The sequence below is a fragment of the Zingiber officinale genome, chromosome 1A (assembly GCF_018446385.1).
Source record: "Zingiber officinale cultivar Zhangliang chromosome 1A, Zo_v1.1, whole genome shotgun sequence".
In the NCBI taxonomy this organism is placed as follows: domain Eukaryota; kingdom Viridiplantae; phylum Streptophyta; class Magnoliopsida; order Zingiberales; family Zingiberaceae; genus Zingiber; species Zingiber officinale.
In genome coordinates, this window is record NC_055987.1 from 49299189 (window position 1) to 49320660 (window position 21472).

General features: G+C 35.0%; 2 protein-coding genes and 1 long non-coding RNA gene across 6 annotated transcripts; all 3 read left to right on the forward strand.

Moving 5' to 3' along the window:
* The first annotated feature begins 200 nt into the window (after positions 1–200).
* Positions 201–11250, forward strand: LOC122024629. 4 transcript variants are annotated; one of them, XM_042583294.1, is made up of 10 exons: positions 201–592; positions 1051–1143; positions 1289–1446; positions 1504–1708; positions 2104–2239; positions 2354–2516; positions 8585–8710; positions 9863–10057; positions 10471–10593; positions 10690–11250. In XM_042583294.1, the coding sequence occupies exons 1-10, from the start codon at positions 403–405 to the stop codon at positions 10783–10785; spliced, it is 1485 nt and encodes a 494-aa protein (XP_042439228.1). In that variant the 5' UTR covers positions 201–402; the 3' UTR covers positions 10786–11250. The 4 variants fall into 4 exon arrangements, with proteins under 4 accessions (XP_042439228.1, XP_042439222.1, XP_042439235.1 ...); XM_042583288.1 differs by having other exon boundaries at positions 1289–1708; XM_042583309.1 differs by having other exon boundaries at positions 460–592; positions 1036–1143; positions 1289–1708.
* Positions 11251–11590: 340 nt separating this feature from the next.
* Positions 11591–12545, forward strand: LOC122003239. Its single transcript, XM_042558536.1, has 2 exons — positions 11591–12087; positions 12325–12545. Exons 1-2 carry the CDS (start codon positions 11644–11646, stop codon positions 12328–12330), a joined length of 450 nt encoding a protein of 149 aa, XP_042414470.1. The 5' UTR covers positions 11591–11643; the 3' UTR covers positions 12331–12545.
* Positions 12546–14183: 1638 nt separating this feature from the next.
* Positions 14184–16444, forward strand: LOC122024654. The gene is made up of 2 exons (XR_006123493.1): positions 14184–14369; positions 14455–16444. It is a non-coding gene; the product is annotated as an uncharacterized LOC122024654 (long non-coding RNA).
* Positions 16445–21472: the final 5028 nt, after the last annotated feature.

A 21472-nucleotide genomic window follows, 5' to 3' on the forward strand; every position in this document is an offset into this window, starting at 1 on the left:
TCTCCCTTTGCCTTCCCCACCCCCACCTAAATAGTACCCGTTCAACTACTGGAGTATAGGTGGCCCCACCTGCCTCGAAGATCGTGTGGAGATGTACTACTACTGCCCCACGCCTGGTGAGTCCCGTCCCTTTTTTTCGCTTGCTAATGTGGGGCTAATCATGTCGCCGTTTATAAATAGACGTGATGATTTCGTCAATGGGAGTTGCAACTCACAGTTCTCCTTTTCCTCTTCGGTCGTCCCGCTTTTCCTCTCGCCCGATCTCGGATTCGCGGTGCTTACACCCCGACATTTCGTGCCTATTTCGAGAAATCATCGTCTGCTAGGGAAAAAAAAAGTGAGAGGTCGACAGGTTGAGGGACGGAGTAGTAGGAGAAGCAGCAGGGGAGGAAAGGTTGGGGGATGGGGACGTGCGTGTCGCGGCCGGATAGGTGCGTCGGAGGCCGGCGGAGATCGCCGGACGGGCCGCGAAGGCGGAGGCGGCGAACGATCAGGAGGCGGGCAGCGTCGCGGAAGTCGATGGAAACGATCGACGAGGCGCTGGGCTTCGAAGGGGACGATCCGATGGCATTCAGCAACCCCGCGTTCCAAGGTGATGGCTTGATCCGTTTTTTCGAGCGCTTGAGGATCGATGGGGTTTGTTTGGGGAAAAAGATGGGGTTTTCAATGGGTCTGGTTGGTTAATTTTTTATCTGCATTGAGCTCCTTCTACTTTGCAAAGTCGGCTATTTTTGACGCCTTGGTTTCGAGAAAATTATGCTGGAGGGTATTTAGAAACTGACTCTAAATGTTGATCCAAGTTGAGATTTCGGCGGGAGAAGGGTTGCCTTTTTAGATTCGTAGGTCAACTGGGAGATCGTAGTCATCTATGCTGCATTGGCTCATGATCCTACATTTTAAGTAAATGCTTTATAGATCAAGATCACAGTCTCTTTTGGGGTTGCCTTATGTGTTTTTGTACCTATCTGCAAAAATTGTTTTAATATATTGCATTGTTCAATTGAACAATCTTCTTTTTCTTATCCAACCAATTAGGGATCTGAATTGCAGTTATGACGACGGCCGGGAGTGTTGAGGAAACATGGTTTGACACTTTTTCTGTGATAGACTCCGATGAGGAAGACTTCAAGAGTATTCCAGATGGTAGGCTGCACATATCAAATCGCCACCGAATTAGAGACGTTCCTTTACAAAAAATCATTTTTAAGTTGATTTACTGAACTAAGATGTATAGTTTACTACCATGTGTCATTCGTGACTTTGAATAGTGATGTGCCTTCTTCTGCAGATATTCTCTCTCTAAATGGTATTGAAGGCGAAGCCATTGTGAGCCCCAAAGCTTTTAGAGATGATAATCTTGGAGTTACTGGTCCCGATAATTTATGTATCATTTCTATGGACCAACAGAAGGGGCAAAGAACAGGAGAGCAGTCTTTGATGAACTCGGTTAGTAATCCAAAATCATTTGTGAGTCATGAGGATCTATCGGTTATTTCCATGCAGGAGAATGATTGTGGGGAAGAAGAGAGTGTACTGAACAACTGTGGGATCCTTCCCAATAATTGCTTGCCGTGCCTAGTTGTTGCCACATCAACAGTGGAAAAAAGGAAAGCCATAGGCTCCAGTCCACCAAACTCAGCTAAAAAGGCTTCTTTGAAGCTTTCCTTCAAGCGGAAATCTGGGGAAGCTCATGCTACTTCAACACAATGTGAGTGCATCTTCTTTATGATTTTATGTTCTTTACATAAGATAATATCAACCTTTTCATTATATGAATAGGACAATACCATCCACTGGCACTGAAAACTAATTGTTGAACACTTGAACCTCCCTTTGGTCTTTTCTTCACATTTTCCCTAGTTTTCCTTGCTACGTAGTCTAATTAATTTTCTATTCAGGCCTCCAAATTTGGAGGTCTAGTGTTGATTTACTCTTCTACTTCTATTGAACACATCATTTAAAAACCTTGCTGTTATATTGATATCCTTATCCCTCTTTTTGTGTTTTACTTCAACATGGAGAGTAGTTTATATGATAAAGGCTTATGTAAGCTTCATGTGACTATGGAATTTGCTAACTTTGTCTCTTCATTTTTGTTAATAGTTTCTACAAAGGCCATGATTGAGAAGCCACTAGCAGGATCTCAAGTCCAATTCTGTGCACTGGAGAAGAAAATGCTCGACTCTTGGTCACCTATTGAGCCCAACACTTTTAGAGTGCGAGGGGAACATTACTTAAGGTAGCTGTCTCCAATCTTTTACTTTAACTTTTGTGCATTTTAACATGCATGTTATAAGTTGTAGAGATGCTGTAGAGTGAATTCTTACATTAGATTTCATCTGTCTGTCATTAGGGATAAAAAGAAAGATTTGGCTTCAAATTGTGCGGTATATTCTCCATTTGGTGTTGATGTGTACTTCCGTCAGCAAAAAATTAATCACATTGCTCGATATGTGCAACTTCCAATTGTAAATTCACTCGGCAAGTTGCCACCTCTGCTTGTAGTGAATGTACAGGTACATATTCAATATTCAAACTGGCAACTATTTTCTTATTAACTTTCTAAACCAACATTTCTAAGTTTGCCATCCATGCTTGTTAGTAGATCAATTGAAACAAACCTGTTGTACCTGGAAAGATAAAATACTTAGAGACTTAAGATTCACACCCTGTCATAGATTTTAATTTTGTGTCTTATCTGGAAATAGAAGGAGAGCCTTTGGCGCAATGGTAAAGTTGTTGCCATGTGACCAAAAGGTCACGGGTTCGAATCCTGGAAACAACCTCTTGCAAAAAGCAGGGTAAGACTGCGTACAATGGATCCTTCCCCGGGACCCCGCATGGCGGGAGCTTCGTGCACCGGGCTGCCTTTTTTTTTTTTTTTTTATCTGGAAATACAACCAAAGTTGTACTGCTTCATCAATATGTTGAAACCGTTACAAAGGCAGCACAGCTAAAACCTGACATTTTGCCTATCCCACATGATGCTAGGCTATATGAAACTTGACACAACAAATGTGAAACCCGACCAATATGGGTGATACAAAATCTGATATTGGTGATCTCGAACACTATGAAATTCTGAGAATCAGTCTATAAGATTGTGCTTAATGTGTGTGCATGTTAGAAGCTAATCAAAATTATATGTAAAACCAATTTGAAAAGTGATTAATTATTCCAGTATTGATTCCATATATAACTTGCATGCTATTAAGTTAGAAAAAATAATAAGCATGAACAAGTATATTCTCATTTTTCATGTTTCAGATTCTAATCCCTTCTAAATTGTAAATAAGTGAGATAATTATCTATTGATAGGGTCATATTTTAGCTATTATTTTCTATTTAGTTGTCTAGTAAGGATAATTCTCTATTTTTTTTATATATCTCAATTTTAGTATAAATAAGAATTAACTGGGATGGAGTTTTCTTTCACAAAATTCTCTATGCCTAATTCTACATGGTATCATCGCAAACCCTAGTTATCTTTTCATACCCTAGCCTCTCTCTCTCCTATTGTAGCCATTGAAGGAGTGCTAACCCTAGCCTCTTCTCACTCGTCTCTCGCGTCTTGATTGTTGAGGGTTGGTTAGGTGCATTGGGGCGGTAAACTCTTTCATCAAGGCAAGCAACAACGTGACATGAAAGGAGGGATCTTTTGCTACCATCATGGAACATGGTGACAACAAAATTACTTACAAACCCTTCTCTCTATATTAGTTCAGTCAAACTAGATGGAACAAACTGCCTTACTTGGTCACAATCATTCTTGCTATTCATTCAGGATAGATGATTGCAAGGCTACATCAATTATGGGATGGTCACAATCATCAGTTAGAGAGTTCTCTTATCATGTCATAATTGATCTACTCAATGCAACTGCAACTTGCATAACCACCTTCTCTAAGATACAACTTAGAAAATTTGGGATGTAGCTGCTCATGCCCAAATATATGACAAGTGCCTAGGATTTTAATAAATTTAGTGGCTTGCGGTAAAAACTTAACTACCATCAATTTTACAAGCATCATGTTTGGCATACAATAAAGTTTCATAAATTAATTGAAAGGGAACATGTGTATGATTTTTTGTTAGGACTGAATAATGTATTCAATCAAAGAATATTAGTTTTTGGCCATGATCCTTTTTCCTCCTTACAACGAGCATATAACTATGTGCAACATGAAGAGAGTAAACTTAATGCTATATTGCCAATTATCTCTACTGACCAATTAGGAATGCTTGTTGACTCCTCTATCATAACTATAAAACCTAATATAGCTGGAAGTGAATCTATAAGGGAAGGAGAATAACACAACAACAACAACAACCAAGCCATATCCCATTAGGTGGGGTCGGCTAAAGGGAAGGAGAATAAGATAATAGAAATTGTGATTATCTTGGGAAACCAAGACATACCAAAGACACATGCTAGAAATTTCATGACCATTCAACACGTGGTTGAGGTGGAAAAAATTTTGGTGGCCCACGGTCTCAAGCTCACATGTTTAAAACTCTTAATACTAGGTTGGCAAGAGAAACCAATCCTTCCGGGGTGAACTGTCCAATGATGCATTACTAACTCTGAAGCTCCTTATGGCAAGACTTAGTCTCATTCTACCAGTGTTGTAAATGGCAGTAGGCGGCGGCGGTGCTGTCAGTGACCGCCTATCGCCTCGGCCACTTAGGCGGTTGAGTTTTTTTTTTACTATTTTTATACATAATTAAATAATATATTAACTAAAGGATAAAAATTAAATAAAGGATAATTTTTTTAAAAAAAAATCACTATAAAATATATTAACTAAAAATAAAAAAATTAATCAAAATATTTTTTAAGATAAATAATAATTATTATTTAAATATATATATTAAATTAATAGGATAATTTTATTGAGCTTTAAGTAAACCTATTTAAATTATCTCAATCATGATTAAAATTATTAATTTAAAGTTTCAATTAAATCCTAAGTTAAAAAAAAAAACCTATTCTATTCGATGATCAGCTTCGGTGTTTCGGCGTCGGACGCGTCAGACACGTCTGGACGCGTCGCCTTAGCCCGCGACGAGTCCAGAGCCATCGTGCATGCCTGGACGCATCACCCAAGTCTGAATTGGAAATGCTTAATGTCGGCTAAACACAAGGCTCTGCAGTTCAAGGTGGTGTGGTTGAGGTCTGCCTCCCGTCTAGGCGGTGCCTAGGTATTTCCGATGACTTGTGGATTTTAGATTTAGGAGACATCTGAATCATATGACTAGTGTTAGTAAAAAAATTCTCACTTATTCTTCTTGTTTAGGCCAAGATAAAGTTCGTGTAGCTGACCTACACTAACTGGTTTTTATCTCTTATTGTCGAGAAAGGTATTAGATCATACTCAACATTCTATCTCGAACTTTGTTTCTTATGCTTCCTATAGGTTTTTTTGTCTCCCTTGCATTTTATCTTATACCGCAGAGGTGGCAGGAAGATGTTAATGATTCTGAATGGAAAGATGCCATGGTGGAAGAGACGAAAGCCTTAGCCAAAAATAGAACTTTGGAGCTTGTTGACCTACCTTTAGGCCAAAAGTCGGTAGGATATAAGTGGGTATTCAAAGTGAAACATAAGAGTCTAAAGGTTTAGTTGGTAGCAAAGAGTTTCACCTAGACCTACTGAATTGATTACAAGAAACTTTTGCACTTTCTGCCAATATGAATTCTTAAGGGTTCTCTTATCTTATGCAACTAATCTTGGATGGAACCTTCAGTAGTATGATGCCAAAAATGCCTTCCTACATGGTGAGTTAGAAGAGGAAGTTTTTATGAAAATTCCACTTGTTTTTTTTTTTTGGTCAGAAAATTGAAAGGGTGAAGGGAAGGTCTATTACTTTAAAAAGTCTATATTGTTTGAAACAGTTACCTTAGGCTTGGTTTGATAGATTTAGTAAAGCAATGACTATGAGTAAAGTAATGCAAATCACATTATGTTCATCAAATATCTCAACAGTAATGTTACTGTTGTTATTGTATATGTTGACATTATAGTCATGACAGGTGATAATCAAGAAGAGATGATTAGACTGAAGAAATATTTGAGTTTGATATTAAAGATTTGGACCAACTAAGATATTTTTTAGATTAGAAGTTGCTCAGTAAAAAAAAAAGGCATATTTATTTCTTAAAGAAAATATGTTCTTGACTTTCTAATGGAAACAAGAACGTTAGGTTGTAAACCTACAGATACTTCCATTGAAGCCAAGCATAGATTAAAAGAAAATGTTGGAGAATTAGTCTATATTTATTAGTATCAAAGATTAGTTGGGAGACTCAATTATCTCTCCTACACAACCTGAAATTGCCTATTCTTGCAAAAGTATAATAAATCAATTTATGCATATAGCCCTAGGGCTATACATCTTCATGCTATTTTGGATTCTATGGTATCTCAAATGTAGTTTTGGGAAAGCATTACACTTCTCAAGCAATTGTTATTTGGGAATAGAAGCATACACTGATATTGATTGTCCGAAATCTCCTAATGATAGAAGATCTCCTTTCAAATATTGTGCCTTCATTTGTGGAAATCTTGTAATTTGGAGAAGCAAATAAATAGGGTGTGGTTGATAGGACTAGTGCTTTAGTGTGGTTTAGTAGAATACAGAGCAATGGAGCAATGCCACGGGGAGTTTTAACTTCTATGGCTTAAAGGTTTATGCAAAATATTCATCTTCTCTAAAAGGAGTCTGTGTTGCTATATTGTGACAATAAAGTAGCTATTAGCATTGCTCATAATTTAGTCCAGCATGATTGACAATAAAGGAGTCTGTGTTGTAATTTGAAATTGATTGATTATTTATCAAAACAAAATTAGATGATCACAACTTAAAAATCATCTATGTAGATTTAAGGAGCCAACTTGCAGATGTATTTACTAAGGGCTTATGTAGTAGATTATTTCATTAATTTGTATAGAAGATGGGTATGACATATATACATATGCCATCTTGAGGTGAGGGGGACTGTTGACAGGGTATACATGTTTTAGCTATTGTTTTCTATTTAGTTGTTGAGTAGGATATTTTTGTAATTTTTTTATATCATTCATTATAAATAGGAGTTCAACTGGAATAGAAACAGAAAAACCTATTTTTCTTTCATAAAATCTTCTATGCCTAATTCTAAACATTATCAAATATTAATTATGATCAATATTAATGGAAAATAAGGAATGCCACTTCATGAAGCTCTAAAGAAAAAGTAAACATAACTTTATTAAAAAGGATCGCAAACTGAATTAAGATTGAATGCTTTTCATTTGTAATACGTATGTCGTTTCTACAATATTAATTTTGAAATATTTGAAGTCTAGAGCTTCTTATGGAAAAGTCACATCAAGTTGACCAAACATCATAAGTTGTCATAATCTAATTGAAGCAAATTAGAAGGAATATATATTTTTCTAGGAGTAGATAGTATGGTAGATGTAAGAGTCAGTATATTATGTTATCAGATATTATAAATGATAATGCATGTAAAAATATAAGCCAGCACAATCAAATAGTGCAATCTAAAGTTGACAACAATATGGTGTCGACGATTTAGAATCATGCACGTTATCTTCTTTTGATGATAGATAATGTACTTCATTTTTTATACTTGAATTTATGGCTTTTGAGTTTCTCGCAGTCTCACATTAATCTGCAAAGTATTATCATGAGAAAATGATACACTACAGATTATATAATTTTTTTAATGAAGCGTCATGATCTTGGTTTTAAATGCTTTAAATATGGTGCCTTTTCTTTTGTGCTCATCCTAGTAACAGCTTTTTGTTTTCTAATGATCACAAGTGTGATAGTGATTGATTGCCTAATTCTTGTTTATAAAAATTAAGTATCTGTCATTTTAAAGCACTATCAAAAAAACTAATCCAGCCATTGAAACAAAGTGATTAATTAAGGTTAACAATTTTCTCCTTGTCTTTCTAAATAACCATTAAATAGTGACACTATAATTATTCTACAATTTCCACCTCTTTGTTAATTTCTGTTTCTCCTCCTTTGTTCAGTTTCTTTTATCCAGCTCTACCTAACTACCAGCCATAAATGGAGACTACAGAAAAGGAAAAAAAAATAGTGTAGTGTAAGACAGACAATAGATGGCAGCAATTACCCGCACTGAGTGGTTCACCACTTTTATCATAAGGATAGTTGGAAACTAATACATTCACAGAGAATTTAGAGTAAAGTGTGTGTTTTTGACATTATGATGCAACTGGTTAGATAGCTGTCTTGGCTGGGCATCGGAACTGATCTGTCTGACTAGAAGGTGTGAAGCTGTATCTACTTGATATTTAACAGCATCTATAATTTTTTTATGTCAGCTCTTCCATTGTGCAAAATTTACATGCTGTGATGATTTCTTAAAGATCATCCCTTGCCATATCACCTTTATATATTAAACTTTAAACATGCTTGTTAGCCAGACAAAAATGGGGGAAAAAAAAATGCTTTTGGATCCGGCAGTATAGTGATCTCTTGAATAACGTTGCTATTTCCTTGTTTTTCGTATTTTATTCTGAAGATCTGATCACTCTGTCTCTCAGGTTCCCCTCTATCCTGCAACTATTTTTCAGAGTGAAACTGATGGTGAAGGAATAAGCTTTGTGTTATATTTTCGTCTCTCAGAAGGCTCCAAGGAACTTCCATCTCATTTCTTGGAGAATGTTCAAGTAAGATTAATACTATCATATTGCTCTTATCCTTTAAACTCCACCAAAATAAAAGATTATACATTTAGTACTGGAGATTATGTGCTGGGTGGGCTATCTTGAGAAAAACACTTTACTAGTCTTCAATTAGTCTCTGCTTGTATTTCAATATTTATTAGTTAGTTTCATCTGCTAATTCTAAGGACATCAGTTTACTTTTCATATTTTGTGATACACAAATGTTTGAGAATCCCATTTGAAGTGTGACCTGAGTTGAGTTGATAGAAAATTTCATTTTACATGCCTTCATATGAGTTGAAACATTAGGTTGTGGTTGATTTCTCCTGATTCCCTTGCTACTGCCCTGATGTAGCATCGGGAACAATTTCACATAGAAGAAATGTAATCTCCCATAGAAAATGAAAATTGTATTAAATCAAAGAATCCCTTGCACGAGGGATCCTAATCCCTTTTTGTGAACACACACACAAAAAAAAAACAATTCCCCAAAAGATATAACAAAATTTAATAAACTTAAACAACTTTTAAAAATCTAGAACTTGTAAAAAAATTTTAACTCTGATTTTCAAACCACATCAGGTTCTTTTATGCCCATCTCAAAAGGGGTTTCCTGAATGACAAAATCTTAACTTAGCTTCTAGTCACAGTTTTGGATATGAATTTTGTACACTTGAAGTCCAGTATTATTTGATATTAAATCATCCTCCTAGAGGCCCACTCTAAATGGCACATACTGAACTACACTAGCAATCGAAGTCCAGAAATGTTGCAAAACTTTGCCGCATTAGATCTTGTTGGAAGAACTTGAATTTTCTTTTGTGTTTGCTCATCTAATTTTTAGGATGTTTATCGAATTTCAGTCACATGACCTACCATCATGAGTGCCTCACTTTTTAACTAGCAACTGCATGTGTTTTCTGTCAAGTAATATGATGTGTATTCTATCACTGTCTAACTGCGTCTAACCTCAATAGAAAGAAGATTTACCGACATAAATCTTATTCCAACTTCATGAAAAGATGATCTCTGATTTTTGTCAGTTGGCTGATATTCTTGTATCTATTGGGTTAGTTGTCCTACGGATTCTTTCAATCATTTAAATGCAGAATTCTTTACATTACTTAAATGTTTGTAATTTTTATGTCATGATAGAGGCTAATTGATGATGAAGTAGAAAGGTGCAGAGGTTTCCCTATGGATTCAGTAGTGCCCTTCAGAGATAGGTTAAAGATACTTGGTCGTGTAGCAAATGTGGAGGATCTTCCTTTAAGCACAGCAGAGCGGAAGCTTATGCATGCATACAATGAGAAGCCAGTGTTATCTCGACCTCAGCATGAATTCTACCTGGTATACCTGTCTTGCTGGAATTCAAAACAAATCTATATTACCTCCTTATCCATATTATCTTGTAATATATTTTCGGGTCAGACTTGGTCCAGTAATAGACTTGTTCCACTGCCACTTCATCAGCATCATATGATGGAGCGAGGGAGGTTGCCTATTGAAGTAGTTCCAACTGCTTTCTGACTAAACGTGATATATTCATAAACTAATTAAAATTCATGTGAGAAAGATTGAAATTTTTGATATGATAAGCAGTCAAGCCCCATTCACCAAGATGAAACAATAATTTCTAATGTCACTAGACTTGTTCAAGTTTTATTCATTCTAAACCAGGCTTATGGTCACTAGGTTTTCTACTCATGCTTAGTGTTGCACACTAACTTCTCGTGACTGTCGGATGTATGCATCATTTGCAGGGCAAGAATTACTTCGAGATAGATATTGACATGCATAGATTCAGTTACATTGCAAGGAAAGGGTTTGAAACCTTTATTGATCGTCTGAAGATCTGTATCTTGGATGTTGGCCTAACAATACAGGTAGCAATCTTATGATACTTGCATTTCTAACTTTACTAAGAAGCAAACAAAGAACTAATTCACTTGTCATAGAGAGTAATTTCTTTTACGATACAGGGAAACAAGCCAGAAGACTTGCCAGAGCATATATTATGCTGCGTGCGGTTGAACGGGATCAACTATTCCAATTACCATCAACTCGCAATACATTGACCTCTAGTTCCAAGAAATCCATATCCACTTTGGCGTTAGATCCCCTATTGCCACATTTCCAGGGGGAAATTGAATAGCAAAGGATGAACAAAAGGAAGAGAGTGCTCGAAGCACCGACTAATAGACACACACAAAAGACTAATCCAATTCTTTAAAAGAGTCCTCTTGAATCTTTACTAAATAGCAAATTGCATTAGAGGAGTATTTCATGAATCAACTGGTAGATTGGCGGTCGATATGCTGCTACCCAGAAAATGAGTTGCAGGTTGAGAGCCATGGACAGTTGTAGCTTCTGTTGTTGCATCTGCAAAACTTTATGCATAGCTTTGTTTGGTCGATGGAGAGGAAGGCATCCGCTGTGCTTCCTCTCCAAATATAGACAAAATCTTCATTGTATTGCCATATTTGGATTGTGCTTCAAGTTCAAAAGTTCAAATGGAGGTGGTATCTTTAACTCGTTGAAAATTTTTATATTATAAATTATGAAGGAAGATGGATGGGAAGGTGAGTTGTACCAAGTGATTCTTTGTTTATTAGATAAATTTGTCATTTATTTATCATCACGTCCGTGGAGCTTATGATAAAGTTGTTATTGTATACTATATGTAGGCTATATATTGGAGTTGTAAAAATAATCTTTGTAATATAGGAGGATAAGGATAAGATGTACAATAGATCCAATAGGTTCATCTTCTCCAGATTTAATTAGTAATAGTAGGGGAGTAGATACGAAATAAATAAATGGGGTAAAATGGAAAATAAATAAAATATGGGAGCAAATCAAAATGTTCTCATTTTATTTATCGATTGATCAGTCAGAGACAGTGGATTACTCTGAGTCTGAGCTCGTCTCCGCCGATGGCGATCGCGTTCCGCCTCCTTCTCCTCGTCTTCCTCGTCTCCGCCGCCTCCGCCTCCGCCTCCAAACTAGGCGACCTGCTCAAGAAGTACGGCCTCCCGAAAGGCATCCTCCCGCACGCCAAGCACCACTCGCTCTCCGATGACGGCGACCTGACCGTGGAGCTCAAGGCACCCTGCTACATCCAGTTCTCCGACCTCGTTTACTACGATCGGTCCGTCGCCGGCGCGCTCTCCTACGGCGTCCTCTCCGATCTCTCCGGCGTCCAGGTGAAGAAGCTCTTCGTGTGGCTCCCCGTCTCCGCCATCGAGGCTCGCCCCGACTCCGGCACCGTCGACTTCAAGGTCCCCTTCCTCACCCTTTCTTACTCCGCCGACGAGTTCCAGAAAATTAGGGATTGCTTGGACTCCGCCGAAGAATCGGAATTCCTTCCCTTCTCGGAGGTAGGCCCACTGGATCTGTTAATTTTTTGTTTGCCCTAATTTTTCTTTTATTTTTCCTTAAAAAATCAACGAAATTTTTATGCCGTTTTGAGGTGAAATAATTAAATTTAGCAAAAAAAACGAAAAAGGCATTATTATTTTTTATATATAATTTGAAAGTCTAAATTATCTATGACTCAATAATTTCATATTTTTAAAAGGAAAAAAAAATCTAAGATTTTATGCTCCCTTTTGCAGGATTAAGCTCTGAAAGTAAGTGAAAGGTTCTAGAATGCTGATGTCTACAGAACTTTCTAGCTTTAAATAAATAAAAGTGTTAATAAAATAAGTGCGCATGAAATATGATGAGTTGCAGACAGTTCAAGAATGTTCTTTGGTGGGGATGGTTTATTTGTACATGGCATTTGTTGTGCTAAAACCATAAAGGTATATTGGGCTTGCTATTGGTTCTTATGGAATATTAGAATAAATATCTTTAAAATTTTATTAAAAATTAAACTTAATGATTATCTGGATGTTAGAGTTGTAAAGTTGATAGTGGTTTGGTGAAAATTGATTTAATTTTAAAATCGGATTTAAATCAAATGTCTTATAATTGAAAGTATTTTGGCCACTCTATTGTAACAGTCTGGAACTAAAAGTATATTAAAACACTATTGTAACACTCTATTGTAATACTATTTGGCCAAAACTTTGATTAAAATTTTATAATAATTTTAATCATAATTATTATGAAAATATTAAAATAAAGTTAATCAAGTTGGATTAATTTAATAAATTAGAGTAATTTTGACTATGTTAAGAAAATAATATTTTGAGTAAATTAATATATTAAGTAAAAATAATTTTAATTTATATTATAGTAATTTTGCTAAAAAATTATTATAATAATATAGAATAAAGTTTTTTTGGTATGACAAATAAGATGAGTATTATTTTAATTATTTTTAAAACTAGTCGGCTCTTCTATGACCAAAAATAAAAAATAAAAATTGTCCCCTTTTATTTATTCTACAGGAAATGTTCTATCTATTTTTAATTTTAATATATGTTTGTGATTTTAAAAATAACCTTGAATTTATTTATAATTAGATATTGTTCAACCCAAGCGATATATGATCTTATGGTAAAATATAGATAAATAAATTATAAAGAATAGGTCCTTTATACGGAGGAGATCATACATCATATTTTATATCCATTAAAAAATTGATCCTAAAATTGATGGAACAAATAGCTATGCAAGTATGATTTATACACAGTAGTTGAAGCATTGAACAAAATGAAATTTCGAGTTTCTAACTTAAATGGTGAAAAAAATTTGCAACTTAAAATTTAAATTTACAATCTATAAACCAGCTTATGCCACGTAATTGGACATTTATACTAGCATAAGATGACTCTATTTTGATTTACAAATCAACTTACAATCTAAATTTGAACAACCGTTAAGCCTTGAAGTTCTTAACTAAACACAAGTCATAATATAAATTTATGACTCCAAAAATATTAAAATTATATACAAACTAAGTTATAAATTAGCTTCTACTTTAGACATAACAAAACAAGTTAACAAACAACAAACATTTTAGCAACAAATCAAAATTATATATATATATATATATATATATATATATATATATATATATGCTTGCTGTCCGATGCCTCCTGCTTGATTGTGAGCAAGAAAAATTTAATATGAGCTATCTAACGCAGTTAAAATCTATTTTTTTTTTAATCTCTTTCATCTACATGTAACAACTTTTCTCTCTTTCTCTTTAAATTAAAATAAACAACTTTTTTCTCTTTCTTCCTAAATTAAAATAAACACTACAATAAAACAGGGCTTCAGTAATGGATTTTTAAAACGAAATTAAAATCTATTTTAATTTTTAGTAAATCAAAAATAAATTTAATACAGAATTATTAATCAATTATATTTAAATAAAATATAATATAAAAAAAACTATTTGAGACCGAATTTAAAACAAACCAAAAACAAATTTATAAAATAAATATTAATATTTAAAAATAAATACAGATTTAAAAGTGTATTGAATTATTTATTTTATTTTATTTTATTTTATTTTATTTTAATAAACCCTATGCTAAATCCTGTTTAATATTTTTGTTTGTCTCCCTCGCTGCATCTTCCTCGCCGACTTAGCTTTCTGCCGACTGCTTTCTCGTCGTCTCGCCGACTTTCTCCCCGACTCTTCTTCTTGTATCTCGACAGCGTCGTGTGCTCGTATATCGCCGACTCTACTGCTCTCTCTCAAAAGGTAACCCCTAATTTCTTCTTCTTCCTCTTGCTGTGTGGACTGCCACGCCGCATGCCCTTGATTTTGTCGGCGGCCACTTCCGCAGACGCGTGCCCCACTAGATACTTACTTGAGGCGCAAACCACGATAGATGCCCGAGCGACCAAACTACAGAAATTTGTGAGATTGCTGTTGTTTAGGGAAAAGAGGCAGATGGCTTATGTTCCTGTTCATGTTAACTTTGCAAAGAGAAGAAATCATGTTACTTTCATAGAATCCAGAATAACATCTCCATCTTTTGTATGCCTAAAATGATTTATGTTCACCATTGATTTACAAATTTCCTCTTTTAAAGCTTCTATCTCTTTCTTAAGAAAATCAATTTCCAGATTTCTGTCTTTGCAAAGATAGCTCACTTTCTATGAACTTAATTCTTAGTAGCTCTATCTCAACTAGCAATATTTCCTTTTCTCCATTCTGTTCCAAGCCAAAAAGATTTCTCTGCATGGAAGGTTGACACTTCAGATTGAGTTACTCCACTTCTCTTATGAAGTCTTTTTGCAATGCTTCCTTAGATAACTTATGGTTGTCTAGTTCTTTGCTCTTTATATTTTAGTTCCAAGCTCAACCTTTCTACATCTCTTGACCTGATACCTATTCGACCTACTAGCTGCTTGAGTTTCACTTGGTATTTCCCCTGTAATAACACTATATCTTTATTAGATTTCTCCAAAATTCTTCCCATGTTGCCTTTTTGTGATTGTAACTTGGCATTTTCTTTAATTGCTTGCGTGACTATCTTCTTAGTAGTTTGAAATGTAGATGACATATGTGCAGAAAGATTCCTGAGTTCCTCTCGAAGCCACTCACCACTCTTAGAAATGTTCCATTTAGTATTTCTCAATGTCTCTTCTGCTACCTTGGCTCGTTTCTCTTGTTCAACTTTAGCTAGTGTGATGGTTGCTAGATCTAATTTAATCACTCCAGTTTGTTTCTAAAGTTCTTTCTCCAATAACTCAACCTGTAACTCAAGATTATTGATAATGGATAAATGTGTAGAACACTCATATTGCATCCTGAGTTGTTAATTTAATGTTTTTTGATATCTACTATTTTATTAATAAAATTATTCATTGTGAATATTATTCTAGCAATGCATATCAAGTTCTAATATTCAACATTCAGATGTCTATTGTTCTTTTAGTATTTTATATTTGGAGATATATATCGAACCTTTAAATTTACATGTTATTATTGATTATAAACATATTGAAGGTGTTGAATTAATACAAATAGTCTTTTAATAAAAGTAAATGATTAGATAATAATAAGATTATAGTTTTAGAATTGAATGTTATAAAGTTCTTTTATTTTATTTATGAAAAATATCTGTATATTTTCTAAAAATGCATAAAATGTCTACAAATCGTAATTGAATGTGGCGTCAAAAAGATGATAATGGTTTTCATTGGTGTACTGTTGTTCTATTATGTTGATTTTTATCTTCATTGGTGGACTGTCATTTATTGCTTCTATTAGTGTACTGCTGTTCTATTGGTGTTACTGCTATTAGTTTGTGTTAGTGCTGGTGTTTGCTGCATAGTGTTTATTGTTGGTGTTTACTGCTAGTATTTTGCATAGTATAATCCATAATGCATAGTGCTGATCATTGTAGAAATTTGTTGTCCACTGTTGTTGCCTTTGTTGAATTCTGCAAAAATGTTGTTTACTGAATTGTATTTGTTGTTTACTGCAAATAAAAAATATTTGTAGAAATTTGTCACGTTTGTTGTTGTTTACTGAATTTTACCATTGTTTTTGTTCTTCGTTGGTGTACTGTTATTCTATTGCGTTGATTTTGATCTTCATTGGTGTATTGTCATTTACTGTCATTTATTGCTTCTATTGGTGTACTGTTGTTCTATTGGTGTCACTGCTATTAGTATTGGTGTACCACTATTAGTCTTACTGTTGTTTGTGTTTCTGCTACTAGTGTTTACTGAATTTTACTGCTAGTGTTTACTGCATAGTACCTAATGCTATATTGTATGGACAACAACGCATGCTAGAAATATTCAATTTTTATTGATGTTTAATGGTCTCCTAAATGAACATGATCTGACAGAAGTACATCAACTGCAAATTAATGATTCATTCAAAACCCTATCAGTGGAAAGTTGATGAATTCTTTCTTTTGCATCGTTATTTTTTTATGTTATGTATAAAGCATAGTAGTCTACACAACCTTTTTCTAGCATCTATCTTACTACTTTTTACAGATTATTATTATATGTATGTTGTAGTGCACCTGTCATCACTTACTTACAATTATGATTCTGTATTGATGGTTCATTTATTCACTTAGAGTACTACTTACTCGTAAGCTTACTTACTGCTATTTGCTTTTTTCACTAATGCTGCATATCTACTTTTCATTGTCAGTTTTAGATTGGAGCCGTGCATAGGCACTCGCTCTTAATTCACTCTCTTAGGATACTTTTTCCGCAGCAATTTGCAACCGCTTCGAGCTGCTTTTCTTAGCTTACTTAATGTCTATGTACATTTTCATACTGGTATGCAGTTGTATAGCAACTACGCATTTGTTTATTATATCTATTATTTTTTTTTATCTTAAATCACAGTTTTGTTAAACACTGGCATCTTATCACAGCTTCAAATATTTTTAATTTATTTGAAATGTGTGATTGTTTTTGCTAAAATGATATGTAGATGAGAAAAATAAAAATATAATATAAAAAAATTATTGATAAATTTAAATATGAATTTTGTAAACAGATTTATAAATAAATTAAAATTATTTTTGACATGTTATTTGATACAGATTAATAACAGATTTAAAATAAAATGAGAGGCAAAATTTATATACGAATTTATAAACATGATTGTAAATAGATTAAAATTATATTTAATATATAATTTGTGACATACTAATGACAGATTTAAAATAAAAATATAAATGAATTTTATATACGGATTTATAAATAAGATTGTAAACGGATTATAAATAAATTAAAATTATATTTATTATATAATTTGAGATAGACTAATAACGGATTTAAAATAAAATTAGAGACGAAATTTGTATTCAAAATTAATTTCATTTGATTAAATTAAAAACAAATATATAAATGATTTTTCAATCCGTTTATGAAATTAGAGAGGAATAGTTTCGTCTTAAAATTAGCTACGGGGCTTTCAATAACGGAATTTTGAGATGGAATATTTCGTTTTAAACATTATTTAGAGATAGAAAAATGACTTTCAAAAATGAATTTTTTCGTCTATGAAGTCATGTTTTCTTGTAGTGAAAATTCTCATTTTTCTCTCATATGATTATATGTAATAATCATTATGGTACTAATGTTTAAAGGTGATGTAGCTACTACAACGTTGTATTAGCTACTACATAATAATTGTAGTTCAAATCTTCTGTCTCCAAATTTCTCTGTCCTCGTGTCCCCTGTCGATCGGACGGATCAGATTACATCTCAAGGCATCATGGCATCCTTAAGATGTGTGCAGTATCTTCGTGATATGCAATGCATCCTTGAGATGTAATCTGGTCCGTCCGATCGGTAAGGGGACACGGGGACAGAGAAATTTGGGGACAGAGGATTTGAACTCCAATAATTGCTACACGTTGTAGCAGTTAATGTGTAGTAGTTGCTACAACGTGTAGCAGTTATTGTGTAGCTACTGCATTGTAACAGTTACTACACTGTTGTAACAACTACTATACAGTTGTAGCAGCTACTGCATCATTATAGTAGTTACTGCACAGTTGTAGCAGCTACTGCATAGTTGTAGCAGCTACTGTATCATTGTAATAGCTACTGCACCGTTGTAATAGTTATTGAACTGTTTTAGCAGCTACTGCAAGTTGTACCAGCTTTAGCTGCTATAATGTTGTAGCAACTACTACACAGTTGTAGTAGCTATTGTAGCTATTGTAACAGTTATTTTACCGTTGTAGCAGCTGTTGCATAATAGATAATCAGTATCACAGTGATAGTCATATGTAATAATAGGAGAGAGAAGACATAATTTTATTTTAATTTAAGATGAAAGAGAGAAAAGTTGTTGCATGCAGATGAGAGGGAAATTAAAAAAAAAATAAGTTTTGGCTACATCAGATCATCTACGTCAGATGTCGCTCATGGTCACACAAGAAGTATCGAGAAGCATATCATTTCTATAAGAACGTAACAATTTTATAAAGGAATGGGGTCTTTACCTTGCACAACGCAGGTGGGTGATGCGTGTGGGCACCTCTCACACGAGCAGGTGGCTTCCAATGATAAGAGGTGCCTCCCCCCATGAGAGGCGCCCACGTGCATTGTGGGATATCAAAACCATATATATATTGTTGGTGTAAGAAGCATTTGATAATCAAACCTAAGCTTTGATAATAACAAAGGGTTTAAAGATAAGGTTTATTATGATCTAACAAGTTGACCTAAGTGTGCAGGAAAGTCCTAAGTGAATTTAGGCAAAGTAGTCATGGTTCGAGAACTGGGCAAAGTCTTGGTAGGTTGAAGACATTGGGCAAAATCCTAGGGTTGAGGACACTAGGTGAAAGTCATGGGGGTTGCAGACACTAGGTGAAAGAGTAGACTGGTTGGGGATCGGGCATCCAACAGAAAGTCCTAATGTCTCGGATGCTGAGCAAAAATTCAAACTTTCTAGAGGACCGGTTTGGCAAAAGATCAATTCTCCTGAGAGGAGTAGGTGAGGATGCGTTCCCCGTAGAGGGAACAGTAAGCGTTGGTTCGACCTAGGGTTTCACGGAAAATCTGAAAATCAAAATCAGACAATGCATAGACTGTCAAAATATCTTGTTTGCCTATTATTCTAACTCTATTTTGTAGGAAGACTAACATTTTGCAGGTTAAGAATTTTACCTTGTTCGGTCAATCGAACGTCTGGATCAGTCGACTGAATCTTTGAGATCAAATCAGCTCACGATGAAGTTATAACCAAGGGATCAATCGACCGAATGTTGGTTCAGTCGACCGAACGGTGGATAAACAACAGGTTGATCAGACTAGATAAGTCAGGGAGCATCGAAGGTTCAGTCGATTGAACGACTGGACCAATCGACCGAACAAAAACTTTTATCCGAAGTGAAAGCATCTAGACAAAAAATTGGGTTGATTCAGAAGGATTAGTCGACCAATCAGAGAGGATCGGTCGACCAATCAATGTCGAGTCAAACAGTAATCCCAAGATTAGTGGATCGAATCAAGTTCAACTTGCACTTGAAACATCAATTAAAACATCTTCTGCTCTTGAAAAGGTCTCTACGACGCCTGAAAGCTGCTCCGACGATGACTACACTCAAGATCCGCTTCTGAGTCGTCAGTATTATTTTCATTTCGAATTGCATGTACTCAAATTGATATTGTATTTGTAATCTTTCTGATTGATTAATTATTATCCATCGAAAGCACTCAACAAGTGCGGGTTTCAGAGTAATAGTCATTATAAGCTCCGAACCAAGTAAAACTTGATTGTGTTAGCATTGTTTTACTTTCCTTCTCTTTCTTTCCGCTACACTTATTCTTTCCACGATCAATTTTCGAAAACCAGAAAAAGCTATGAGCGCTATTCACCCAGGCGCGTCCTCTAGTGCATCGATCCTATAATTAGTATAAAAATGGAACCGCTTTAAATAGGTGAAACCACCATTCAAGTATTTTTTTATGGTATTTTTTGAGTTTTTCAGAGTCAATCAGAATCGGTGTCATCACCCCTTCCGATAATATTTTTGATCGAGTTTATTGTTTCTCGAAGTTGGTGTAACACCACTTAAGCTCTTTAGTTATTCTTCTTCTATATCGCACTACTAATCCAAGACCAAGTCTTGGAACATTCATTGTTTATTTGTATGTGCGAGAATACCACACATACAGATTTCGGTTACTGGAAAGGCCGGATGGAGTATCACCTAAAGACGTAGGTAGAGATGTGGATAATCATCTAAATCAGATTCACACTCCTCGTCGAAAATGAAGAACTCATCCCCTGCGACAAGTGGAGGCCACCAACAAGAAGGAAAATAGAGGCAGATGCAAAGACCACACAGACTATCTAATGCGGCTTAACAAAAAAAGAGTTGAACCGAGTCGGTCCATTCTCAAGCATAAAAGACCTATGGGAGAAATTGATTGAGCTGCATGAAGGAACATCTGACACAAAGGTATCTATTCAAGACTTAATCTTAAATAAATTATATAATATAAAAATACAGGAGGGTGAATTTGCGAGTCAATTACACGCTCGCATACAAGATCTCCTCAATGGCCTCCACGCGATCGGACAAAACGTAGAGAACCGCAACATCATCAGGTATGCGCTGAATGCTTTCCCGAGGAATATATTGTGGGCATCAATGGTAGATGCTTACAAAGTATCTAAGGACCTTTATTTAATTAGATTAGGTGAGTTATTTTCTAAATTTGAATTGCATGAACAGACTAATACGGCGTTAGTCGATAAAAATATTGCTTTGGTTATAGGTACAAGCAAAACAAAGGAACAAAAAACCAAGCATAGAACCGAACCCGAGTCTAATTGTAAATTAGACTCAGAAGATGACGACAAAATCATCGTCGAACTCATGAAGCTAGTATGAAAACTGCACAACAAAAAGAAGGGGTTCACAAAAAGAAAGATCAAGAAGGTGATTCAATCGAAGACGAAACAGTCGAGTCCAAACTCGAACTCAAAGGTCAAGTTTGAAGTTACATGCTACGGATGCAATAAAAAGAGACACATTAAGCCGAATTGTCCAAAATTGAAGGAAGCAAAGAAGCAACGGAGGAAGAAAATGCTACAAGCAACGTGGGGCGAGTCTTCATTAGAAGACTCCAACGAAGAATGCGAGCAAGCAAGCTACCTCGCATTGACGGCCCGAGAACAAGTTTCCGAAATTGAGTCTGAGATCGAAGCGAGCAAAGCAACGAATCAAAATCCTGCTCAGAAGACTATTCCACTGTAAGTCTGTCAATAATTAGATTATAGAATTTAATTTCTTACTTATCTAGAAAATTTGAAAAATCCAACATTTGGGTCAAGTCACTCCAAAAGAAGGTAACAAACCT

Bases quoted from the DNA above. Each gene is read 5' to 3' on its own strand.
- LOC122024629 (XM_042583288.1), top strand. From the start codon at position 403: ATGGGGACGTGCGTGTCGCGGCCGGATAGGTGCGTCGGAGGCCGGCGG. The intron at 1,709-2,103 runs GTGAGTGCATCT...TTTTGTTAATAG, and splicing joins TCATGCTACTTCAACACAAT to TTTCTACAAAGGCCATGATT. The intron at 10,594-10,689 runs GTAGCAATCTTA...TTTACGATACAG, and splicing joins ATGTTGGCCTAACAATACAG to GGAAACAAGCCAGAAGACTT.
- LOC122003239 (XM_042558536.1), top strand. From the start codon at position 11,644: ATGGCGATCGCGTTCCGCCTCCTTCTCCTCGTCTTCCTCGTCTCCGCC.